Consider the following 19,914-nt stretch of genomic DNA (forward strand, 5'->3'; position numbering starts at 1 on the left):
AAGGTACTCAGACTTAATTAGCAATACGATTACAACTTGTTACGCTTTTTATAATATAAGTATATATTCTTTGCATAACATATTCCGGTAGCATTATTACCGTCATTTGGTTTACAAAATACTAGGCATCTATTAATGGGATATAACATATATATAGTCTATTAGTACTCTTAGTTAACACAAAATACCTCAATACTCAGTTAATGTAAAATACACCATCTAAAGTTATGAGTCAACTATGACAAGAATATTTCAATTTATATTACTTCTACTACTACGAATTGAAGTTAGATTTCTCAGCTCATAATTAAGTTTTTATTGAATTTATGTTAAATTATATTTATAATTATTAATTATGCCAATGACCTTGTGGCCTTGGTCTAGTTTCCTTAATTGAAGGTCATGGGTTTGAACTCCAGTAGGACCGTTATGTTATTGACTTTTTGTATTTTAGTAGGTTGAGAAAGTAACTATGAACAGATACTACATTCTAACAGAGACATTAGTACTCAAAAAAATATTTATCTCTAACATTAACTAGTAATATTAAATAAATTCTATAAAAATAATACGGAGTAATAATAATGGTACTTGTACTCATGAAATAACTTGACAAATAACAAAGCTAATTTATTACCTAATTAATTTATTTGTGGTTCGTTCAACATACTCATCGGCATGTAATGGAGCTAATTAAGCTAGCTTCCACGCCGTCGTCTGGTGGTCCGCGGGGAAGGGGACGAGGCCTCTCTCGATGTAGATAACATCTCGGACGAGGAGTTGATAATGGATCTTCACATCCTCGGCGGTCTTGCCGCCTCCGACAGCCTTGGCAACGTTGGACCAGCGGTCGGGGATGTCCTTGTCGTACACTGCCAAGGCCTTCTCGAACTCCTTGTTCTGCTCGGCGCTCCAAGACCCGCAACCATGACGAGAGGGCATTGCGTTGTTAGAGGCCATCGTGGTTCACGAAAGATTTTGCATGTGAAAAACTTGTGGCAATGCTTCTTCTATATAAACTACGTACCTTAAATAGACCTCATCAGATCAAATTTTACTGAAAAGTAAATTAGGTCGTCAAACTTTTTAAAGTTGTAATCAGGTATACAAACCCAAGGCTTCGACGGTTATTCGGCAAAGTTATTTTAATTAATTACTTGTTAGTTCATCAAAGCCCAATTACCTATTGTGATCTATAATACCAGGTCACTGAAATTTCGACGGTTATTCGGCAATAAAAATCGTCGACGGACACCAAGGCGACCATTTAGTACATAAACATGTCTATTTTTTATTTTTTTTTTTTCAAATTTGAGAAAAAATTCAACAAATTATTTTTCAGTGAATAAGTCAGTCCAGACTTGAGCTGAGATTGTGCTTCAAGACCAAACCACCACCTAATATGATACCTTAGTTCCTGGTCGTGGTTTGGTCACAAAAAGTAGGCAACTTCTTGTTAAATGACAAAAGGGACAATTAACTCCAAGAATGATAATAAACTAATTAATTTCTACACTTGATGTATATGTTTTCATGGTTACCTATTAACCTGTATAAATATCCCTTATCACTACTTAGCTAGCTTGGACGGATGCCGGTTTTCATTCAATACAATATACTAATTTTCAATCTTGACCCACTTTATTGACATTATTACTCTCTATTTGCTCAACAAAATATTATCTTATATAGTTATATATGAATTTAATGTCAAGCTTAATTTTGTGGAATACATTACATAATTTTTATTTTAAAAAAAAATTAATTATCTTAGCCATCCCCAAATCTTGAGAATAAAAAAATGCAGCACAAACTATGTGTCTTATTATATTCTATAAGACAAAATCAAATCGATTCAAGTACTATATATACTATTAAAAAGTTTAAATATGTTAAAAACTAATTAACATGTTTAATTATATTTTAATTGAACTTCACTCTACTTTCAAATTTTGATTGCACACTATTATTAAGCTAACCTCAACCCAACAAATTTATCCATATCACTTACTAAGTGAGGTGACAATAAAAAAAAAATAAATTATTTTTTTATTATCACGGTGGGTTGAAAGCTTACTAATTTAGCAAGCTTTCAACTCACTATTTTTAATGCAAAATGGCAACTTTTGTTGCCATTTCCCAGCAAAAGCTGCTTTTAAAATATTTCGTTGGTATTATATGTATTTATTTATTGACAAATATATAAATTTATAATTGTGATGTGAATATGGAACTGTTTTTGAAAGTGAAAAAGTATTGTAAAGATGTAGAGAAAATAGTAAAATAATTTTAAATTTGATTATGTAGATGTGAGACATACTTTTGAAAGTGAGATACACTTGCAGGAATAAGGATAGCCTTACCTACTAACTTAGCCGCCACCAATAATCAATCAAGGCAAGATACTGTTGTGAATTTCTCTATCATGGCTTGTTCACATGCATGGTTGGTTTATTATATCCATTATTAGAGTGGCAATTAAAGAGTGATTAAAACCATACATCGATTTCAAAAAGCATCTCGCTCTCGAAATTATGTCTGATTAATTAATTTAATGTCTTAACATATATAAATTTTATTTTAATTTTTTTGGGGGGTGGGGGGTTATTAAGTTGGTAATTGTTTAAAATGTGATGTTAAAATAGTCACGTACACTTAGGGATTCATTATAACCAGATAACTACATGCATAGATACATTCAATTATTGAATCATTGATAGTAAGGGCAGGCAGTAATATGAGTGTCAATCATATCACGTCCACTCTGAAAGTTGGAAGTCTAGAGTTTGCATGTACTTTAAAGTGTAGGGCAGTTACTAGAAGCTAAGCCACATTATATTATTCTCATGTCATGCACGCATTGATCTGCATAAACAAGCTAAGTTCAAATCTTCCGTAAGATTTGCTTCCTTCCATCACCCACTTCACTCATGCCTTTATTAGCTAGCTGTCCCCGAAATGACTTTTGATTCATATAACCCCATGTATGATATATGAATCAAAAGTCATTTCGGGGACAGCTAGCTAATAAAGGTAAAATTAGCTAAATTTGTATCTAGGGTCACTTTGAAAATTTAGAAAATGCTTTTGGTAAAATGATTCATTTTTAAAAAAATATTTTGGCCTCGATAGCTGTTAGCTGATTGAGTTAATTAGAGAGTATGATTATGTTTGACAGAGCTTTTAGCTTATTTTAAGCTACTAATAAACTATAAGCTCTGTTTGGTAATGTTCCAAAATAAACTATAACCGGCCGGGTTCGATTCGATTCCCACAAGTGACGATTCCCTTTGGGCCAGCTTCTGTGCCTCCCGAAGCGAACCGGGTGGACCTGGACCGTTAAACGGACAGAGAAAGACCCGGACCACAATGTGTTGCTATCACAAAAAAAAAAAAAAAAAAAAAAAAACTCATAGCTTAAAATAAGAGCTTATTTTGAAACGCTACCTTAAGTAATATTTCAAAATAAGCTAGTAGATTCTTAACCTTTTTTTTTTCCATCTTTACCTTTATTATTCTAAAGAAATGATATCATTTACCATTCCCAATTAAAACCCTTTTCTCTTCTCCTTTATCCGTAACTTTCACCACACGACAATCCCTTCATCTTCATTCGCATTATGGGATGCTAGATCATGATTATGCTAATAATTTTACATATAAAAATGTTAAATTTTAATATGTAAACAAACTAATTTAAATTTGATTCTTTGTGTTTTATTAGGTTGAGAAAGTAGCGCAGCTATGAACAGATACTACATTGTAATAGAGTCAGTAATATTCAAAAAAAAAAAACTAATTTAAATTTTATGAAGATGCCCTTTTTAGTCTTCTTACATTTATCAACTTATCAAAAAACTAATTTTACCAAACACTTTCAACCATAACAGCTAGTTTAACAACTCTTCAGTTTTCAGCTCTTATAGCTTATAGCTTTTCAGCTAGGTTTGCCAAACATAGCCTATAACTAGTTGATAACATTAGTTGATTGTAAAAAGGTGTTTGATAAATTAGCTGTTAGCTGATAGATGTTTGGTATAATTTATTTTCTCAAAAAACTAATTGAAAAAATTATTTTGAGTAGCTTTTTGAATTTTAGCATTTTGGAGTACAAAAACTAATTAATCGAATACTTATATTAATTTTTAAATCAAGTCAAACAACTAATAGTAGTCAAATAAGTTAAAATTGGCCTATAGACTAACTATTTTACTAAACAGGGCCTTTACTTTCTTTCATTTTCTTTTTTTTTTCTTTTGTGTTTGACTGAATGTCAAAAAATTATATTTTCATATATTATAATTAGGTTTCACTTGAGAAATAGAAGAAAAGGGAAAAGAAGAACAATGGAGGAAGAAAGTGAGAAGAAGAAGAAAGGGAGAGGGAGAAACGGGGAAGAAGAAGAAAAAAAAAAAAAGAGAAAAATAAGTTTTCAAAAAAAAAAAAAAGGAGAAAAATAAAATAATTTGAAAGGATCAAAATACTCTTCTAATTATAATACATTAATTTTTTGATTAAAATTTTGACAATATATAACCGAAAAATTAGATCGGAGAATCAAATCTGATACTAATACGAAAGTCATACACCTAATTTGAAATTAAAAAGCAATAGTCAAGGACCAAATGTGCTTCAAGTATAATAATCAAGGGACTAAAAATGATATATTCTTTTTCATGTTTAGTTAAAAGTTAGAAACTGTATTTTTTTTTATGTTTGGTTCCTTTTTCTTGAAAATGAACATATTATATATGTTATATAATAATAATAATAATTATTTTATAATTATAATAATAATAACAATAATAATAAGTGAATGTTGTGGGGGTGGTAGGTGTTGTTGCTGTGGTGGTGGTGGTATGGTGGTAATGATAATAATAATAACATGAAAACTAGATTAAAGAGAGGCGAGAGAGAAGATAGAGACGGGAAAAAAACGAATCCGGATGACTTTCAACCCAATTTGGCATTTTTATGTTAATCATAATGAATATTTTCTTTTAAATTTATTTTATCTGAGTAGTCAAACACGTGAAGATCCATATTTTAACTTTCATGTGTCTAGAGGTGGCCACGTACGGGCCAGTTAATCAAGGTGGAACCAGCCCTAAATCAACTTGGAAAAAAGCGAGCTTAGGCTTCATTGGGTTTGGGCTGGATTTAGCCCAAACCTGAACCGGCTTATAGAGGGCCTACAACTTAGATCAACTCGCAAAAACTGTATTCTTTTTATAATGCGTACACCATTAGATGTTAACCTTGTAGGTTACAAATGGATGTTTGTACGAAAGATAAATACGAATAATGTGGTGGTGTGATACAAAGTGGGACTAGTAGTTCAAGTGTTTACGTAGAAATCTCGAATTAATTTTGGTCAAATGTACAATATATGACATTACGTTTCGCTAATTAACATCATTGGCAATGAATTGTAGATTTAGATATGCAGTTAATGAGCATTATTACCTCAGACTTATGGGTCATCAGATGCTAATATTTATTTATAAATACCGATTGATTCAACACTTTTAAAATGAGGAAAGTAAAAATCACAATGTGTATCATTAAATTGCAAAAGCTTTTGTATGACTGAATATTATTGACGGAGTGTTTTTCCTTCCGAATAATGAATGCATATTGAATGATAGAATTAACTGAGTGTTTTTCCTCCCAAAGAAAGAATGCATATTAAATGATTGAATTGACTAAGTGTACGTTTTTCCTTCCGAAGAAAGAATATACAAATAATATGTACTATTATGTGTTTGTTAGAAAATTGCTAATAGAGTTATTTATTTATTATCTCATCCATCTATGTTGATGATGTAAATATTATTAAAATACATAAAAAGTTTGATGATATTAGCTCATGCCTAAAGGATAGAGTTTGAAATAAAAGACTTGAAAAGTAGATAAGGAACCATTTTAGATTCCGAGAGGATAATGAGGATATGTTGGGACTAGAAGTACATTACTTCAATTCATTACCATTTGAGCACTGTTGTAAGACTATAAGTTCATGGCAAATTATGTTGTGCAATCGTGTGCACCATGCATGGTTCACCCATAATTGGATTCATAATTTCTATATTACAGATTCATAATTTCTATACTATAAATTCATAATTATTGAACTCTATATTCACAATTACAAAACTATATGTTCATATTCCCAATTGTTGAACTCTGTATTCACAAATCACAGAACTATATGTTCATAATTTGATAACTATACAGTTTAGAAATTATGAATCTACAATACAGATATTATGAATCTGCAGTATAGAAATTATGAATCTATAGTATAGAAATTATAAATCTAATTTTGTGTACACCTTACATGGTGCATACGATTGCACAGCATAACGCTCCATAAGTTCATATATTTGGGACTAAAAGTCCATTACTTTATTGTCATTGGAGCACTATTATCGGAGTAAGAGTTCCATAATTGAATTATGCCTGCCATGGTATTTATGATAAAGCTTGCGTCGACATTCAGGATGAAGAGCGCGTCAGTGAATTGCTTACTTAATCATTCTTTTCATGGTGGGCTACTTTAACACTAGTTTTTTTTTTTTTTTTTTTTCCTATAATGCTATGTTTCAAATTGGTTAGGCTATAAATTATCCCGGTGTCATATATAAGCATGGTTGAAAAAATCGCTAGGCACTCATCAAGCGCTCGGAAAGCGCCTAAGGCGCCTTTAGGCGGGGATTAATCGGCGCCTAGGTATCCGTGTATTTTTTATTTTTAAAAAAATTGTTTACATTTGTTTAATTTTTTTAAGAATTGATAATTATAAACTATTTAATACTTTAATAGTTAATACTAAAATATTAAATATTAACTTAAAAAATATCTAGAGTTTGAATAATTTAGGGTTATTTAGTTCAAAACGATGTCGTTTTGAGCAAAATAACTCATTAAAAAAATGGAACAATAGTTAATCTGCCGACTAGGCGACCTATTCAGTGTCGCGGCCTAGTTAGTGCCTAGCTAGGAGGCCTAGGCGGCCGCCCAGCTGGTCAGCCACCTATAGACCATCAATTATGGTGATACGCTAGACGGCCGGCCAGCGCCTAACACCTAGTTGCCGATTAATCGGTGCATAGGCAGGATTTTTGCAACATTGTATATAAGGACAAATAAAATATTGTGTTGCACAAGCAAGTAGTAGGTTTGTTAAGGGAAACCTTACAAAACATATTACACCTAAGTTATTTACCACTACTTTAACTCTATAAGAGTGGTAAAATTCTTGTTGAGAAAGCTCGCCCTAGTGAACAATCTGACAGATATGATCATTAAGTTCATGCATATATCCACTTTTGAGTAATATATATGTTCATAAAATTGGGATGCATAGGTTTGGGAGATTTTTGTCTTTGGGGGGAGCGACAACCCATAACCACACTAGAATGGATTATCTAGAAGACTCTTGAAACACTGAAGATTATGCTCTGAAAGCATATGATTGCATTATTCTCTCCTTAGCAAAGTTTTTTCCCACTCGATTTTCTCATGCTAATGTTTTTAATGAGGCAACTAGTGCAACACAATGGGTTAACATACTTCAATTCCTGTACTCTTTTCCTCATCTAGGTTTTTCCCACTAAATTTTTCTAGCAAGGTTTCTAGCCAAGGACGGAGTGTTATAAATATTATTATTATGACCATTATCATAAAATATTTCATTTGCCTTATATTTATTTCATAATTTAAGTTGAAGGATATAAAGAGTTGTATGAATGTATATATATTCATATTGAAGGCTTAATAAAAGGATGAAGATGATTGAGTTTTTGAATTCTACATTTGTGTTCTTACATTCTCTCTTTACATTTCATAATTTACCATACAAATTTACCGATATTTATCGTACAACGATCACGGAAGTATTGAACTAATTAATATAGAAAATAGCTTAAAATTTAACATCTCTATTTACTGATTTAATTAAGGGACAAATTAAAGGATTATGAGTGGCCAATCATCTTGTGTTCAGATGGTATATGTGGGTGATCATGAAATCGAGCATCAGGGAGACATTGACTCTTTGTGTTTCATTAGGTTGAGAAAGTGAGCCGTTATACTACAATGTGCTAGAATTAGCATTAACAAAAAAAAAAGGATTATGAGTGATAAAAATTACTCCGTATTTAAAGGCCAGGAAAATAAAAAACTTTTCAGACAATGTATTGAGAATAGGGTTGCTAACGAACCGAACATAAACGAACGGAAGTTGTTCGTGTTCGTTTGTTAAGAAATTTGGAGTGTTCGTGTTCGTTTGTTAAAGTTTTTGAAAATCTTGTTCGTGTTCGTTTGTTAAGTGTTCGTTAGTGTTTGTTAACGTTCGCGTGAACGTGTTCGTTAACATTAACAAACATGTTCATTAACAAGCACGTTCACGAACATATTTATTTACGTTCATGAACACTTAATAAACAAACACATGCACATGTTCATGATAACAATTCGTTCATAATAAATAATCTACGTTCACGAAGAATAATCAAACAAACAATACAACTACATAAATAATATAATATAATAATAATATAATATAATATAATATAATATATATGTTTGTGAATATATTCGCGAACATTATTAAACGACCACAAATGAGCTTGTTCACGAACATTATTAAACAAACATAAACAAGCTTGTTCACGAACATTAATAAATAAACACAAACGAGCTTGTTCACGAACATTAATAAATGAACACAAACGAGTTTGTTATCACTTAACAAACGAGCTTACAATTATTCAAACTCTATTCGTTTATTAATCGAGCTCTAAATTTTGTTTGTTAATATTCATTTACGTTAACAAACAAATATAAACGAAGTGATCGAAGTGTTCATCGTGAAATCACAAGACCCAATTTTTCTAGGGTTGGAATTGCGTGAAACTTCGATTTTTACGCTAGCAAGTCGGCACATACTCTCTCGGTTTGCTTACTACCACCGGCAAACCTTCTCCAACTTCACCTATGTTTCGGGAGACTGTCCTTTCTACAGTCTCACCCCCTTACCTCGAGGTGGGCAAAAAAGGGGCTTTTACAGTGAAACAAATCTTCGGTCAGGAGAGAAGAGGACACAGATTTCAGCCTGCAGTGGATAAAGATTACAATCTTCTACTAGGAAATAGATAATTCCACCATTGGTGAAAAGAAACCGGTAAATACCTTCTCTTGAGGTAAATGAAATGATTACAAATTTTGTGCTTTCGGCATATCTAGTCTAGTACAAATATAGAGTGATTTCTCATCTGTATAAAGTTATGATGACTATTATTTTTTTTTTTTTTCCATTTCGAATTTCTGGTAACAAGAAGCATAAAAAAGTTCTATTTATTTATTTATTTTTTTATTGTCACAGATGATGCCAAAGAATTTTTTTTTTTTTTTTTTGGAAAGTATGCTTGTGAATAGGATTAATGAATGCATAGAATAAGCTTTGGTTTCACCGGAGTTGGCCTGAATTTGTGTAATACTGCTCTATCTTTGAAGGATACTTGTATGCATGTTGAAATGATCACTTGATCAAGTCCTTGTCCTTGACTTCTTTACCCTTCTAATTTAGTTGATAATGTTACTTCTGTAAACAATGATTCTTGTGCTGCTAGTGTCTGCTTTTGCTTGTGCTACACTTCCCAGATTGCTTTGCCAATAGTTATCTTTTTGGAGTTTCAGATACTATCTTGGCAGAAATTCAGGTACCTCTGCACTGCAAGTGAGTGTTCAGCCCTTCTGTGCAAGGGGTATGACCTGATTTTGCCCGGGAATATAAGTTGGAAGGAGATGTCCATGTATTTGAGCTGAGCAGCTGACTGAGCTGTGGCATGTTGTTTTCAATGTAAACATCTTCCCGAGCTTTCCAAGATTCAGGAGTTTGAAATAGTTTCTCCAGGAACATCAACTGCGTTGATAACTGTAACCACATTAATGTGCAGAAATCATCTAACTGGTTTGCATCGGATCTTTTAGTTTTATACTTTTATTTCTATAGAATTTGTTCTGATGTGTTATATGTTAGTTATGAAGGCCTATTGTATCAAAGTACAAAAACTCATCATACTGTTTAAGCAGTAAATGGAAGCATGCAAGAATTAGGCTGGAAAATAAATCTAGTTCCATTTTCAATTCAATTTTGACCTTTGATATGTCCAATTTATAAGAATCATGGTTCTTAAGCAATTTTCAGTCAATTTCATTAGACAGTTAGACATGATTTTTTTTTTTTTTTTACCTTGTAAATATCTCACCTTCTACACATTTGCTCTTTCCTATCAATATTATAAAACCAGGTAAAACAAGCAAAAGAGCAGAAGCTCTGATGCTGGAAAAGGATGACTCAAGAAAGAGATCAACTTTTGGCTCCTTAAAGGTACAAACAGAACAACTCTCAAGGGCCTATATAGTTTGGAAACTTTTTTCCACTTTTTCAACTCTATTTTTTCACTTTTTCCATTTTCCAATTCTACATTTCCATTCTCAAAAGGTGTAGGTCCCATATGAAGAGTTTTAAAAATATCTAAGAGTAGAAATTATGGGCATGTGCCGTCTACCTACTTTTTCCACTTTATTTTCAATTTGAAAAATACACAGAATAGTTTCCAACTTTGAGTAGATAACTTTGACTTCTTGTGATGACAATGTCATCCACATAGACCACTAGCAAGACAATACCTGTTTTAGACTGCTTATAAAACAGAGAATGGTCAGATTTTCATTTCACCATTCCAAACATCTTTATTTCTTGACTAAATTTCCCAAACCAAGCTTGAGGACTTTGTTTTAAACCATACAAAGATTTGCAAAGTCAACATACCTTCCCATACTCCCCTGAGCAACAAATCCAGGAGTTTGCTCCATGCATATTTCTTCTTGAAGATCTCCATGTAGAAAGGCATTCTTGATGTCGAGTTGATGCAAGGGCCAATCATAGATAATTGCCATAGAAATAAGTAATCAAACATATATTAACTTAGCAACAGGGGAAAAAGTGTCAAAATAATCTACCCCATAAGTCTAAGCATAACCCTTCGCTACAAGGCAAGCCTTTAACCAAGCGATAGATCCATCAGAGTTCACTTTGATGACAAACACCCATTTGCAACCAATTGGTTTCTACCCTGTAGCTAAGTCTACCAAATTCCAAGTACCATTTTGGTCTCAATCATTCATTTCCTCAATCATAGCATTGTACCATCCAAGATGGGACATGGCTTCTTTAATCGTTTTAGGGAGAGAGATAGAGTCAATAAATGCAATAAAAGAACAAGAGGGCGGTGACAGATTATCATAAGAGACAAAGGAAGAGACATGATAAGCACACTAGTGTTTATCTTTGCAAAGAGCAATTGGAAGATCATAATTGGAGAGTTGATCAGACCACGAAGAAATTGGTTTAGGACATGCAACAGGTGGGAGTTCAGGACACGGGCTAGGCTCAGGTGGGGTGGATCCCGTAGGCATAATGGGGGCTGACTTAGGTAGTCTTGGTTTCTGAGAATAAACGTGAAGAACAGGAGGGGTCAGAACAAAGGAAGTAATGATATAAATCAAGATATCATCTTCCTCTCCTGAACGAACATGATTTGAAGATGGTGAGAACTGAGAAGGGTACCTCATGAAAGGTAACATCCATTGATACATGATACTTACCTAGTGTAGGGGAATAACATCTATACCCTTTTTGGACACATGAATAACCCAAAAGAAAAATCCATTTTAGCGATTTGGGATCTAATTTTGTTACATGAGGACGAACATCCCTAACAAAGCAAGTACACCCAAATATTTTTGGATCAATGGGAAACAAGGACTTAGTCAGAAAGAGACTTTGATAAGGGGTCTTACCAAGCGAAACAGAGGATGTCATATGATTGATCAAAAAACAAGTAGTGAATACTGCATCAACCCAAAATTGTTTAGGAACATTCATCTGAAACAATAGGGCTCTCGAAGTTCTAAGCAAATGTCAATTCTTATGCTTAGCCACCCTATTTTGTGACGGTGTATTCATGCAGGTGGTTTGTGAAGTATACCATGTTGGATCATGTATGACGATAAAGGAGCTGACAAATACTCTCTAGCATTATTATTAGTTCTTAATATTTGAACATAAACATTGAACTGAGTTTTAATCTCATCACAAAAAGCACAAAAGTGAGAATAATTCTGAGTGATTTTTCATGAAATATAACCAAGTTATACGAGAATAATAATCCACAATTGTAACAAAATACTTGTATCCAATTCTAGACACAATTGGACACGGAACCCAGCCATTGAAATGAACGAGTTCAAAGGGGGCACTTGCCCCTTTATTGACTCTAGGACTCCATGTGCTTTGAAGACAACAACTGTTTGAAGAGAAGAGGCGACTTCTGGATGGCAACATCGCATATCATAACCGTGGTGATAGGGTCAAGGGTGTTGTTGTTGGCATTTCAGCTGAGTTGGATGGTGGGGCCTACCGTCATGATAATATTTGCTCTTGTCATTCTCTATACTCACAACCTCCTTTCTCTCGTTGTCATTCTCTTTCATGATAATCAAATAATAAAGGTGAAATCCATACTCAAATTAGTGTCCCTATTTGATCTGTCAAAACGGGAGGAAGAAAAAACAAGTTTACCCCTTGGTTTGATGGTTCCAGGGCCGGTCCTGGCCATGCCGGCCCGGCGCGACCGCACAGGGCCCCCAATTTTCGGGGGCCCAATTTTTTTTAAAAAAAATATTATAGATATGATCTATTTTTTTAATACTTGATAATTTTTGAATTCATAGATTGGTCTTAATTGTAATTGAAAATAAAACTTTAAAATGAATTAACATTGAAATTTTGGTGAATAATTTTGTATTTAAATATGAACGAAAAACGGCACGATTAAATTAACTTTTGAATTGTATTATTTCTTTGTTAAAATTTTATGCCTTATATTTGGACAAAAAAAATTTAATTACATTTTTATTTTTGTTATAGAATACAAAAACTTGGAGTTCAAATGAATTTGAACTCAATTACATAGAGATTTTCTAGATCTTCTAAACATCTATTTTGCAATTTAGGTTTTTGGGGATTATGTTCCTTACATTTATAAATAGAAATCTCTGTCATTATAGCGAAATTTAAGTATTAAAAAAAATCTTTTTCCCTATGTTTTTATCTATCTATTATTATCTTTGTCTATTTACTATATTATATTTAGATTGCATCTCGTAATAAAAACAATGAAGGTCCAAATTAAATAATTAAACAGGGCCCCTATATTTAATGGAACGGCCCTGGATGGTTCACAAATGGAAATGGTAACAGAGGACCTATTCAAGTAACCTTTGATTACTCAAAGGGATTTAATTTAGTAAAATTTTATATAGAGCTCCTAATTAAGTAAATGCCCGAGGGACCCCAATTGGTATTAACTCTAAATTTAAGTAACATTTAATTACTCAAGGGATTTAATTTAGTAAAATTTGAAACAAAGGATCTAATTAAGTAAATGCTAATAGTCGAGGGACCCCAACTAGTATTAACTCATAAATTAAGATAGTATAGTAAACCGAAGAGATTATATAAAATATTGATTCATAGAAAAGTTCTTAAGATCATACTATATGTGCATGTGTTTACTTTGTGCTGAGTCATATCAAAGTCATCAAGGAGTTGTTGGTTATCGATTATTTCATACCAAATTTATTGAGATCATACTATATGTGCATGTTTTTGCTTCGTGCTGAGTCATATCAAAGTCAGCAACGGGTTGTTGGTTATTTATTACTTCATACAAAATTTATTGAGATCATACTATCTGTGCATTTGTCTGTTTATGCTGAGTCATATTCGAGGGGATCTCCGTTATGAAGTATATTCAAATGTTGAGGTTGTTTAATACCGTAGTGAGTTGTCAATTAGTTGGTAATTTTTTTATTTTTTATTTTAAACCTAAACGGGTCACAAGATTACATGAATTATTAATACAATTCGGTTTACCATCAGCGATAGGATATAATATTTAGGGTTTGGTTGAGTCGGATTACCATCAGTGATAGGATATAATATTTAGGGTTTGGTTGGGTCGGGTTACTGTCAGCGATAGGATATAATATTTAGGGTTTGATACTGTTTGGTATTTCCACCCCCAATTTTCTTACTTTCAAACCAAGGTTGAAGGGAAGAAGTTCTTGTCCATTTTTTGAAATGGCACAAAAGGGAAGTTTGAACTTCTACCGGATGTTTCGCACGGAGACTTGCTCACATAAATTGGTTTGTATATTGAAATTCAAGTTTTTCTTTTATTTTTAGATTTTGTTTCTATGTGTTCTTTTGTGTTGATTTTATGTAAATAAATCTAGAAATGTTTAATCAAGATTGTAGCATTGTTCTGTGTGTATAGGCTTTTCATAAATCCATCTTTCTAAATCTAGAAAATGATCTAATTATTTATAATTCGCTTTAAAAAAATTGAACGCCATTCCTTTGATCGGAAATTTTTATATCATACGTTGTTTAGGTTGTACTTTTAAGATAAATTAAGGTGTTATAGCTTATAGAGAGATTACATAGCATTGATCTAGTCTAATTTGATTATCGATTAGTGGTTGAAAAATATTTGAACACCATTCCTTTTGATAGGAAATTTTTATATCATACATAGTTTAGATTGTACTTTTTTAAAGAGAAATTAAGATATAGCATATCGAGGGATTATTGATCTACTCTTTGATTATTGATTTGTGCACATTTTTTATTATTTAGATCACACTATTTGTGCACATTTTTCATTCCTATTTTGTAAGATTTTGTAAGATTTGAGTCATTAAGGATTGTCCTTTAAGAAAAGTATTCTTCAATTTCTAAAATTGTTGATACAATTTATAATTTTTTTCATAGAGTATTCTCATTCAATTACTTGTTCAATGTTTATCATTTTGTGGCCACTTTTGATAAGATGGGGATCATATGAATTTTCTTCATGCTGAATCATATTACAGTGGGAAACAAGTGTTCTTTACTATGGTTTGTAATCAGATTTGAGCCATGTCCATCACTTCATAGACCATGATTTGCTTATTGTAGTTCACATTGTGATTTTAAAACAAATTAAAATGCTATAATACATCAGATGAATTAGTGGATGAAACGAAGAAGCTATGATCCATTATATTGTTGGAAATGGCACAAGAGAAGTGTTAACTTTTACAAGATTTTTGCCCTGAGACTTGTTCACAAAAATTGGTTTGTATACACAACTCGGTTTTTATGTTTTTTTACATTTACTTATGTGTTGATTGTATGCAAATGAATTTGAAGATGTTTAATCATGATTGTAGCCTTTTTATGTGTGTTCAAATTAAGGAATTGTTTGTTCATGAGTTTGCTTCCTATTGAATCATATCAGAGTATTGTTATGAAGGGCCAAGGGGTTATCTATTATGACTAGTATCTTCGATTGTTTGAACTAAGGTTGTTTGATACCCTCTATAAATGTTTGGTTAGGAAGAAAAAGTTGGAGTAGAAGATATGATCCAGTATATTGTAGGAAATGTGTAGCATACAAAAGAGAAGGTTAAGTTTAACCTATACACAATGCTGTGTCTTTTGTTAAGCGAACAGCGAATTGTACTGCCCATTTGATAGCTAGGGAGTCGATTTCTTAGCCTGTTTGTAGGGAATGGATTTCATTTCCTCTGACTTTTATTTCTGATTCCTTGTATTTGGATCTTAATTAAGCAATATACAATCTTTTCTCTCCAAAAAAACGTTTAACCTATACACAAATTAAACCAACATTATATTCCAATTTGCATGTTTGTTTGTTTCTATACTACTAAAATTGTGGATGGAGAATGTAGCATTTTTATTGAATTGGTGTTTAATTATATTGTTGCCAAACTAAACCTTAGCTAGTTTTCTAATTAATATTGAAAATAATTTAAGTTTGTTTCATTCATCAAGATTTAACCTGTTTATGTTGTTTCGCTTCATAGGAAATTCCATCATTCATGGAATCAGTGAGAAGAGATTCAAAAATGAAGGTTTTACTGAGGAATCAAGTAATGAAAGTTTGGATGATCGAGATATCAAAAATTGGAGGTGCTATGTTTTTTGAGAATGGATGGGAAAAAGTGGTGAAAGATAACTGTGTTACCGATGGAGACCAACTGTTGTTTATCTATAAAGAAGATTGTGATGTGTTTGACTTCATTGTAATTGATTCATTCGGCTGTGAAAAGATAGGGGTGGAAGGTGAACATGCTCAAGTCGTAGAGTGTATTAGGAAGGGCAGTGGTGGTGAGAGTCGAGATGTATTTGTTTTGAAGGCAGATATCTATAGTCGTGTCAAGAAAAATATTAAGAAAGAAGTGGATATGGATATGGATATAGATATCGGTATTAGTGTCAAGAAAAATGTTAAGAAAGAAAAGGATGCGGTTATGGATGCAAATGCAAGAGAGGAGGAGAATGACGATGGTCATCATAGGGCAATAGTTTCCCAGGATATGGATGCAACAGAAGAGGATGATGATGATGATGATGATGATGGTCATACACTTCCCCAGGAAAAAAAAATCGGGTCAAGTAAGTTTCAATTGTTGTGAGTTAATTTTTAAAAAATTTCATTTTCTGTCTTATATGTGATGTGATGTGATGTGATGTGACACACTTTTATATGAGTGAGTTATTATTATTATTATTTTTTTTTAATTAGGTGGATCCAAAAGAGGTATTCCTGAGCATTATGGAGCTGATCTTTTTCTATCAGGACGTTATATTCAACCTGATAATGCTTATTTCGTGACGAGAATTAGAACAAAAAGGCGTGGTGATCTGGTAATTATTCTAGATATCGATCTATTATATATATATTGTTGAGATTATGTGCGTCTAGCTAGCTTGTTTCTTGATCAATTACGCGATTTTGAATGGGATGTGCAGTATGTGCCAAAGGAAGTGGTGAGAGATTACAATCTTAAATTACCTCCAACTGTGACTCTGCGTGACATTAAAGGCAGAGAATGGACATCAATTGTAAAGGTTTGGGCGGATGGGCGAACATGGCTGTCTGGAGGATGGCGACCCCTATGCAGAAGGAACCTGATTGGGGAAGAAGACCAGTGCATTTGTGAGTTCCTGCCTCCTCAATTGGGGAATCAAGATAATATGGTGTTGCAGATCACGGTTGTTAAAGAGGATGCCACCCTAGTAAGGAATGATGAAGATATGTAGATAGATAGGGCAGCTAGTTTGGTTATAACCGATTGACTTTCAATTTGGCCTGGACTGGGGGGCTTAGACTTAGATGCATGCTTGCTTGCTTGCTGTTGTTACATACATAACTTGACATGTTTTGTTTTGGTGATATGGACAGCATATCTCATTTTGTTTGAAAGGTAAAACTAAGGTGTATTAATTATAGAAATCAACTGTTGAATACATAAAGGATAGACTGAAAACCAACTACGAGAACCAGACTGAGAAGAAGCTTCTCTTACTAACACATGTGCAAGCTTATTTGTTGATCTATGGATAAAACGAAACGACACATAATCACTGTCGTTTAAGCCTGAGACAAACAACCAGCATAAGAATTATCAGAAGCAGAAGATCTCAAGGATGAGCACACTAACTGGCAATCCGAAAGAATCACCAACTTTTTCCAACCACACTCCATTGTCCAAGATAACGCCTCCTTTATGGCCATAGCCTCAGCAAGATGTGAATCTTGAAGGCAACGGACCACTTGATTCATGGCAGCAACAAACGTCCCCTGTCCATCGTGAACCACGGCTGCCACCGCACCTTCATTTCTGTCAGAGAAAATTGCAGCATCTACATTTATATAATAGCAATCTTGGGGAATAATTCCATAGTTTAATAATGGCTGCTCATCCACACTCATGCCTGGAGAACTTGTACTATTATTCTGCCAACTCTCCAGAAGCTGCCCAACTAGAAAAGGATGATTCAAGAAATTAGTAGATCAACAATTGGCTTTTTAATGATAGTTACTCTCTACATTTGCCATTGTGAGTTAACATAAACGAATCACAAGATTACACATGAATTTGATAATATGAATCATATTACAATCAACAACCGGTTTATATTAAGTAGTGTTGAGTATTGTTTTGTAGTTCCATCCACAAAATTTTCTTACTCACAAATAAAGGTTGAAGCAAAGAAGTTCTTATCCATTGACCATTGTTGGAAATCATACAAAAGAGAAGTATAACTTCTACAGGATATTTTGCACGAGACCTGCTCACTTTGGTTTGTATACAAAAATCATAGTTTGTATTCTTTTCTTTTTTAAACTTTGTTCTTTTTTTTTTTTCGGACTTTTTAGTTGATTTTATGTAAATAAATCTAGATATGTTTAGTCAAGATTGTAGCATTACTATGTGTGTATAGTTGTTTCATGATTCATCTTTCTAAATCTCGACAAATGATTGAAATACTTGCAATTAATTTTTTAAAAAAAGGAACACCATTCATTTGAAGGGGAAATTTTATATCATACTTAACTAGTTTAGATTGTCCTTTTAAAATAAATAAAGATATTAATATATAGATAGATTACTTAACATCGATCGGCTCTTTCAAGTGTTATCCATTACAAAAAAATATTCTTAATTATTTTTAAGATTGTTAATACAATTTTTAATTTTTTTTCGTATTCTCACTAAAAAAAAGTGTATATATGCATACACACTCATTTAGCTTTTCGTAAAGTATTCTCACTATTTTTTTTAAAGTGTATATATGCTAAAAGTGGCTTCGTAAATTATAATTTTCGTAAAGTATTCTCACTTTAAAATAAAAAAATAGTGTATATATGCATACACTCATTTTGCTAAAAGTGGCTTCGTAAATTAGAAGTCCGAAATGAAAACAAATGTTTGCCCCCATGCAGGATCGAACTACAGACCTTCAGTTTACAAGACTGACGCTCTACCACTGAGCTATAGGGGCTGAGTTGTTCATCGTCCTTCTTAATTGCATCTTCTAGTAGGTCTAATGTGTCGATTGAAAGTTTAGGTGTCATCTTAGATAGTAGATATTTCTCAAATATATACTAAAAAAATTATGACAAATTGACCAAAATGAACAATTTTTTTTTTTTTTTTTTTTTTTTTTTTTATAACAGTGGATAAAATTGAGAAGGTTTAAAATTAGACAACCCTAATAAAAAACAAACATGTTTTGAAAATGTATTTGAGTCTTTGACCGGATACTAAATGCATTTTTCAAATGAATCTTTTACTTTTGTTGAATTTTTTAATTGAAAAAATAATATACACATTTGATAAATGCATTTAATTTATTTTCACCACCTTCTGTGAAAATCATCAAATGCATTTCCCAAATGTATTTGATGTATCTATAGAAATACGTCAAATGCATTTTCTAAAGGTATTTTGTGATTTTTATGAAACAAAATTAAAAACTCAATTATATTTGGTAAGTATGTTTGATGTATGGATTTCTAAATGTGTGATGATTTAAAAAAAAAAAAAAAAAAAACAAAACAAAACAAAAAAAAAAAAAACAAAAACAAAAACTCAAATGCATATTTCAAATGCGTTTGAATTTATTTTTTTTTTAAAAAAAAGAATTAAAATACTCAAACACGATATGCGTTTGAGATAAATTTTCCAAACCTTAAAAAAGTACATCTCCAAGAAAGAAATCAGTAAATAATTTATATTTATTAATATTTAAAAAATAAATACGCATATATATATATATATATATATATATATATATATATATATAATTAAGTTCCAGTACGGATGAATGTTTCCCATGCAGTTGTGTGGTTTTAAGACGCGTGAGTTTTGTACTTAAGTGACTTAAGGTGTGTGAATTGTGAATTTTATACTTAATGTGAGTTG

At 32.3% G+C, this 19,914-nt stretch overlaps 2 protein-coding genes and 1 non-coding gene across 5 annotated transcripts; 1 reads left to right on the forward strand and 2 right to left on the reverse strand.

The window, feature by feature from the left end:
- Positions 1–576: 576 nt before the first annotated feature.
- Positions 577–983, reverse strand: LOC109161773 (protein RADIALIS-like 2). Its single transcript, XM_019310275.1, has one exon. The coding sequence runs from the start codon at positions 958–960 to the stop codon at positions 694–696; it is 267 nt and encodes an 88-aa protein (XP_019165820.1). The 5' UTR covers positions 961–983; the 3' UTR covers positions 577–693.
- A 7,877-nt stretch (positions 984–8,860) lies between these two features.
- LOC109162094 (B3 domain-containing protein At5g60130-like) lies at positions 8,861–17,399 on the forward strand. Of its 3 annotated transcripts, none has more exons than XM_019310779.1 (6): positions 8,861–9,206; positions 9,703–9,976; positions 10,317–10,396; positions 16,006–16,597; positions 16,728–16,849; positions 16,955–17,399. In XM_019310779.1, the coding sequence occupies exons 2-6, from the start codon at positions 9,955–9,957 to the stop codon at positions 17,243–17,245; spliced, it is 1,107 nt and encodes a 368-aa protein (XP_019166324.1). In that variant the 5' UTR covers positions 8,861–9,206; positions 9,703–9,954; the 3' UTR covers positions 17,246–17,399. The 3 variants fall into 3 exon arrangements, with proteins under 3 accessions (XP_019166324.1, XP_019166326.1, XP_019166325.1); XM_019310781.1 differs by having other exon boundaries at positions 9,703–9,865; XM_019310780.1 differs by having other exon boundaries at positions 8,861–9,187.
- A 1,520-nt stretch (positions 17,400–18,919) lies between these two features.
- On the reverse strand, positions 18,920–18,991 carry TRNAT-UGU. The gene has a single exon. It is a non-coding gene; the product is annotated as a tRNA-Thr (tRNA).
- Positions 18,992–19,914: the final 923 nt, after the last annotated feature.

This window comes from Ipomoea nil, unplaced genomic scaffold (genome assembly GCF_001879475.1).
Source record: "Ipomoea nil cultivar Tokyo-kokei standard unplaced genomic scaffold, Asagao_1.1 scaffold2926, whole genome shotgun sequence".
NCBI classification, from domain to species: domain Eukaryota; kingdom Viridiplantae; phylum Streptophyta; class Magnoliopsida; order Solanales; family Convolvulaceae; genus Ipomoea; species Ipomoea nil.

Excerpts from the sequence above, each read along its gene's own strand:
- LOC109161773 (XM_019310275.1), bottom strand. The coding sequence starts at position 960 with ATGGCCTCTAACAACGCAATGCCCTCTCGTCATGGTTGCGGGTCTTGG.
- LOC109162094 (XM_019310779.1), top strand. The coding sequence starts at position 9,955 with ATGTGCAGAAATCATCTAACTG. Across the intron at positions 9,977-10,316 it reads GTGCAGAAATCATCTAACTG|GTAAAACAAGCAAAAGAGCA; the intron begins GTTTGCATCGGA and ends TTATAAAACCAG. Across the intron at positions 10,397-16,005 it reads CAACTTTTGGCTCCTTAAAG|GAAATTCCATCATTCATGGA; the intron begins GTACAAACAGAA and ends TTCGCTTCATAG.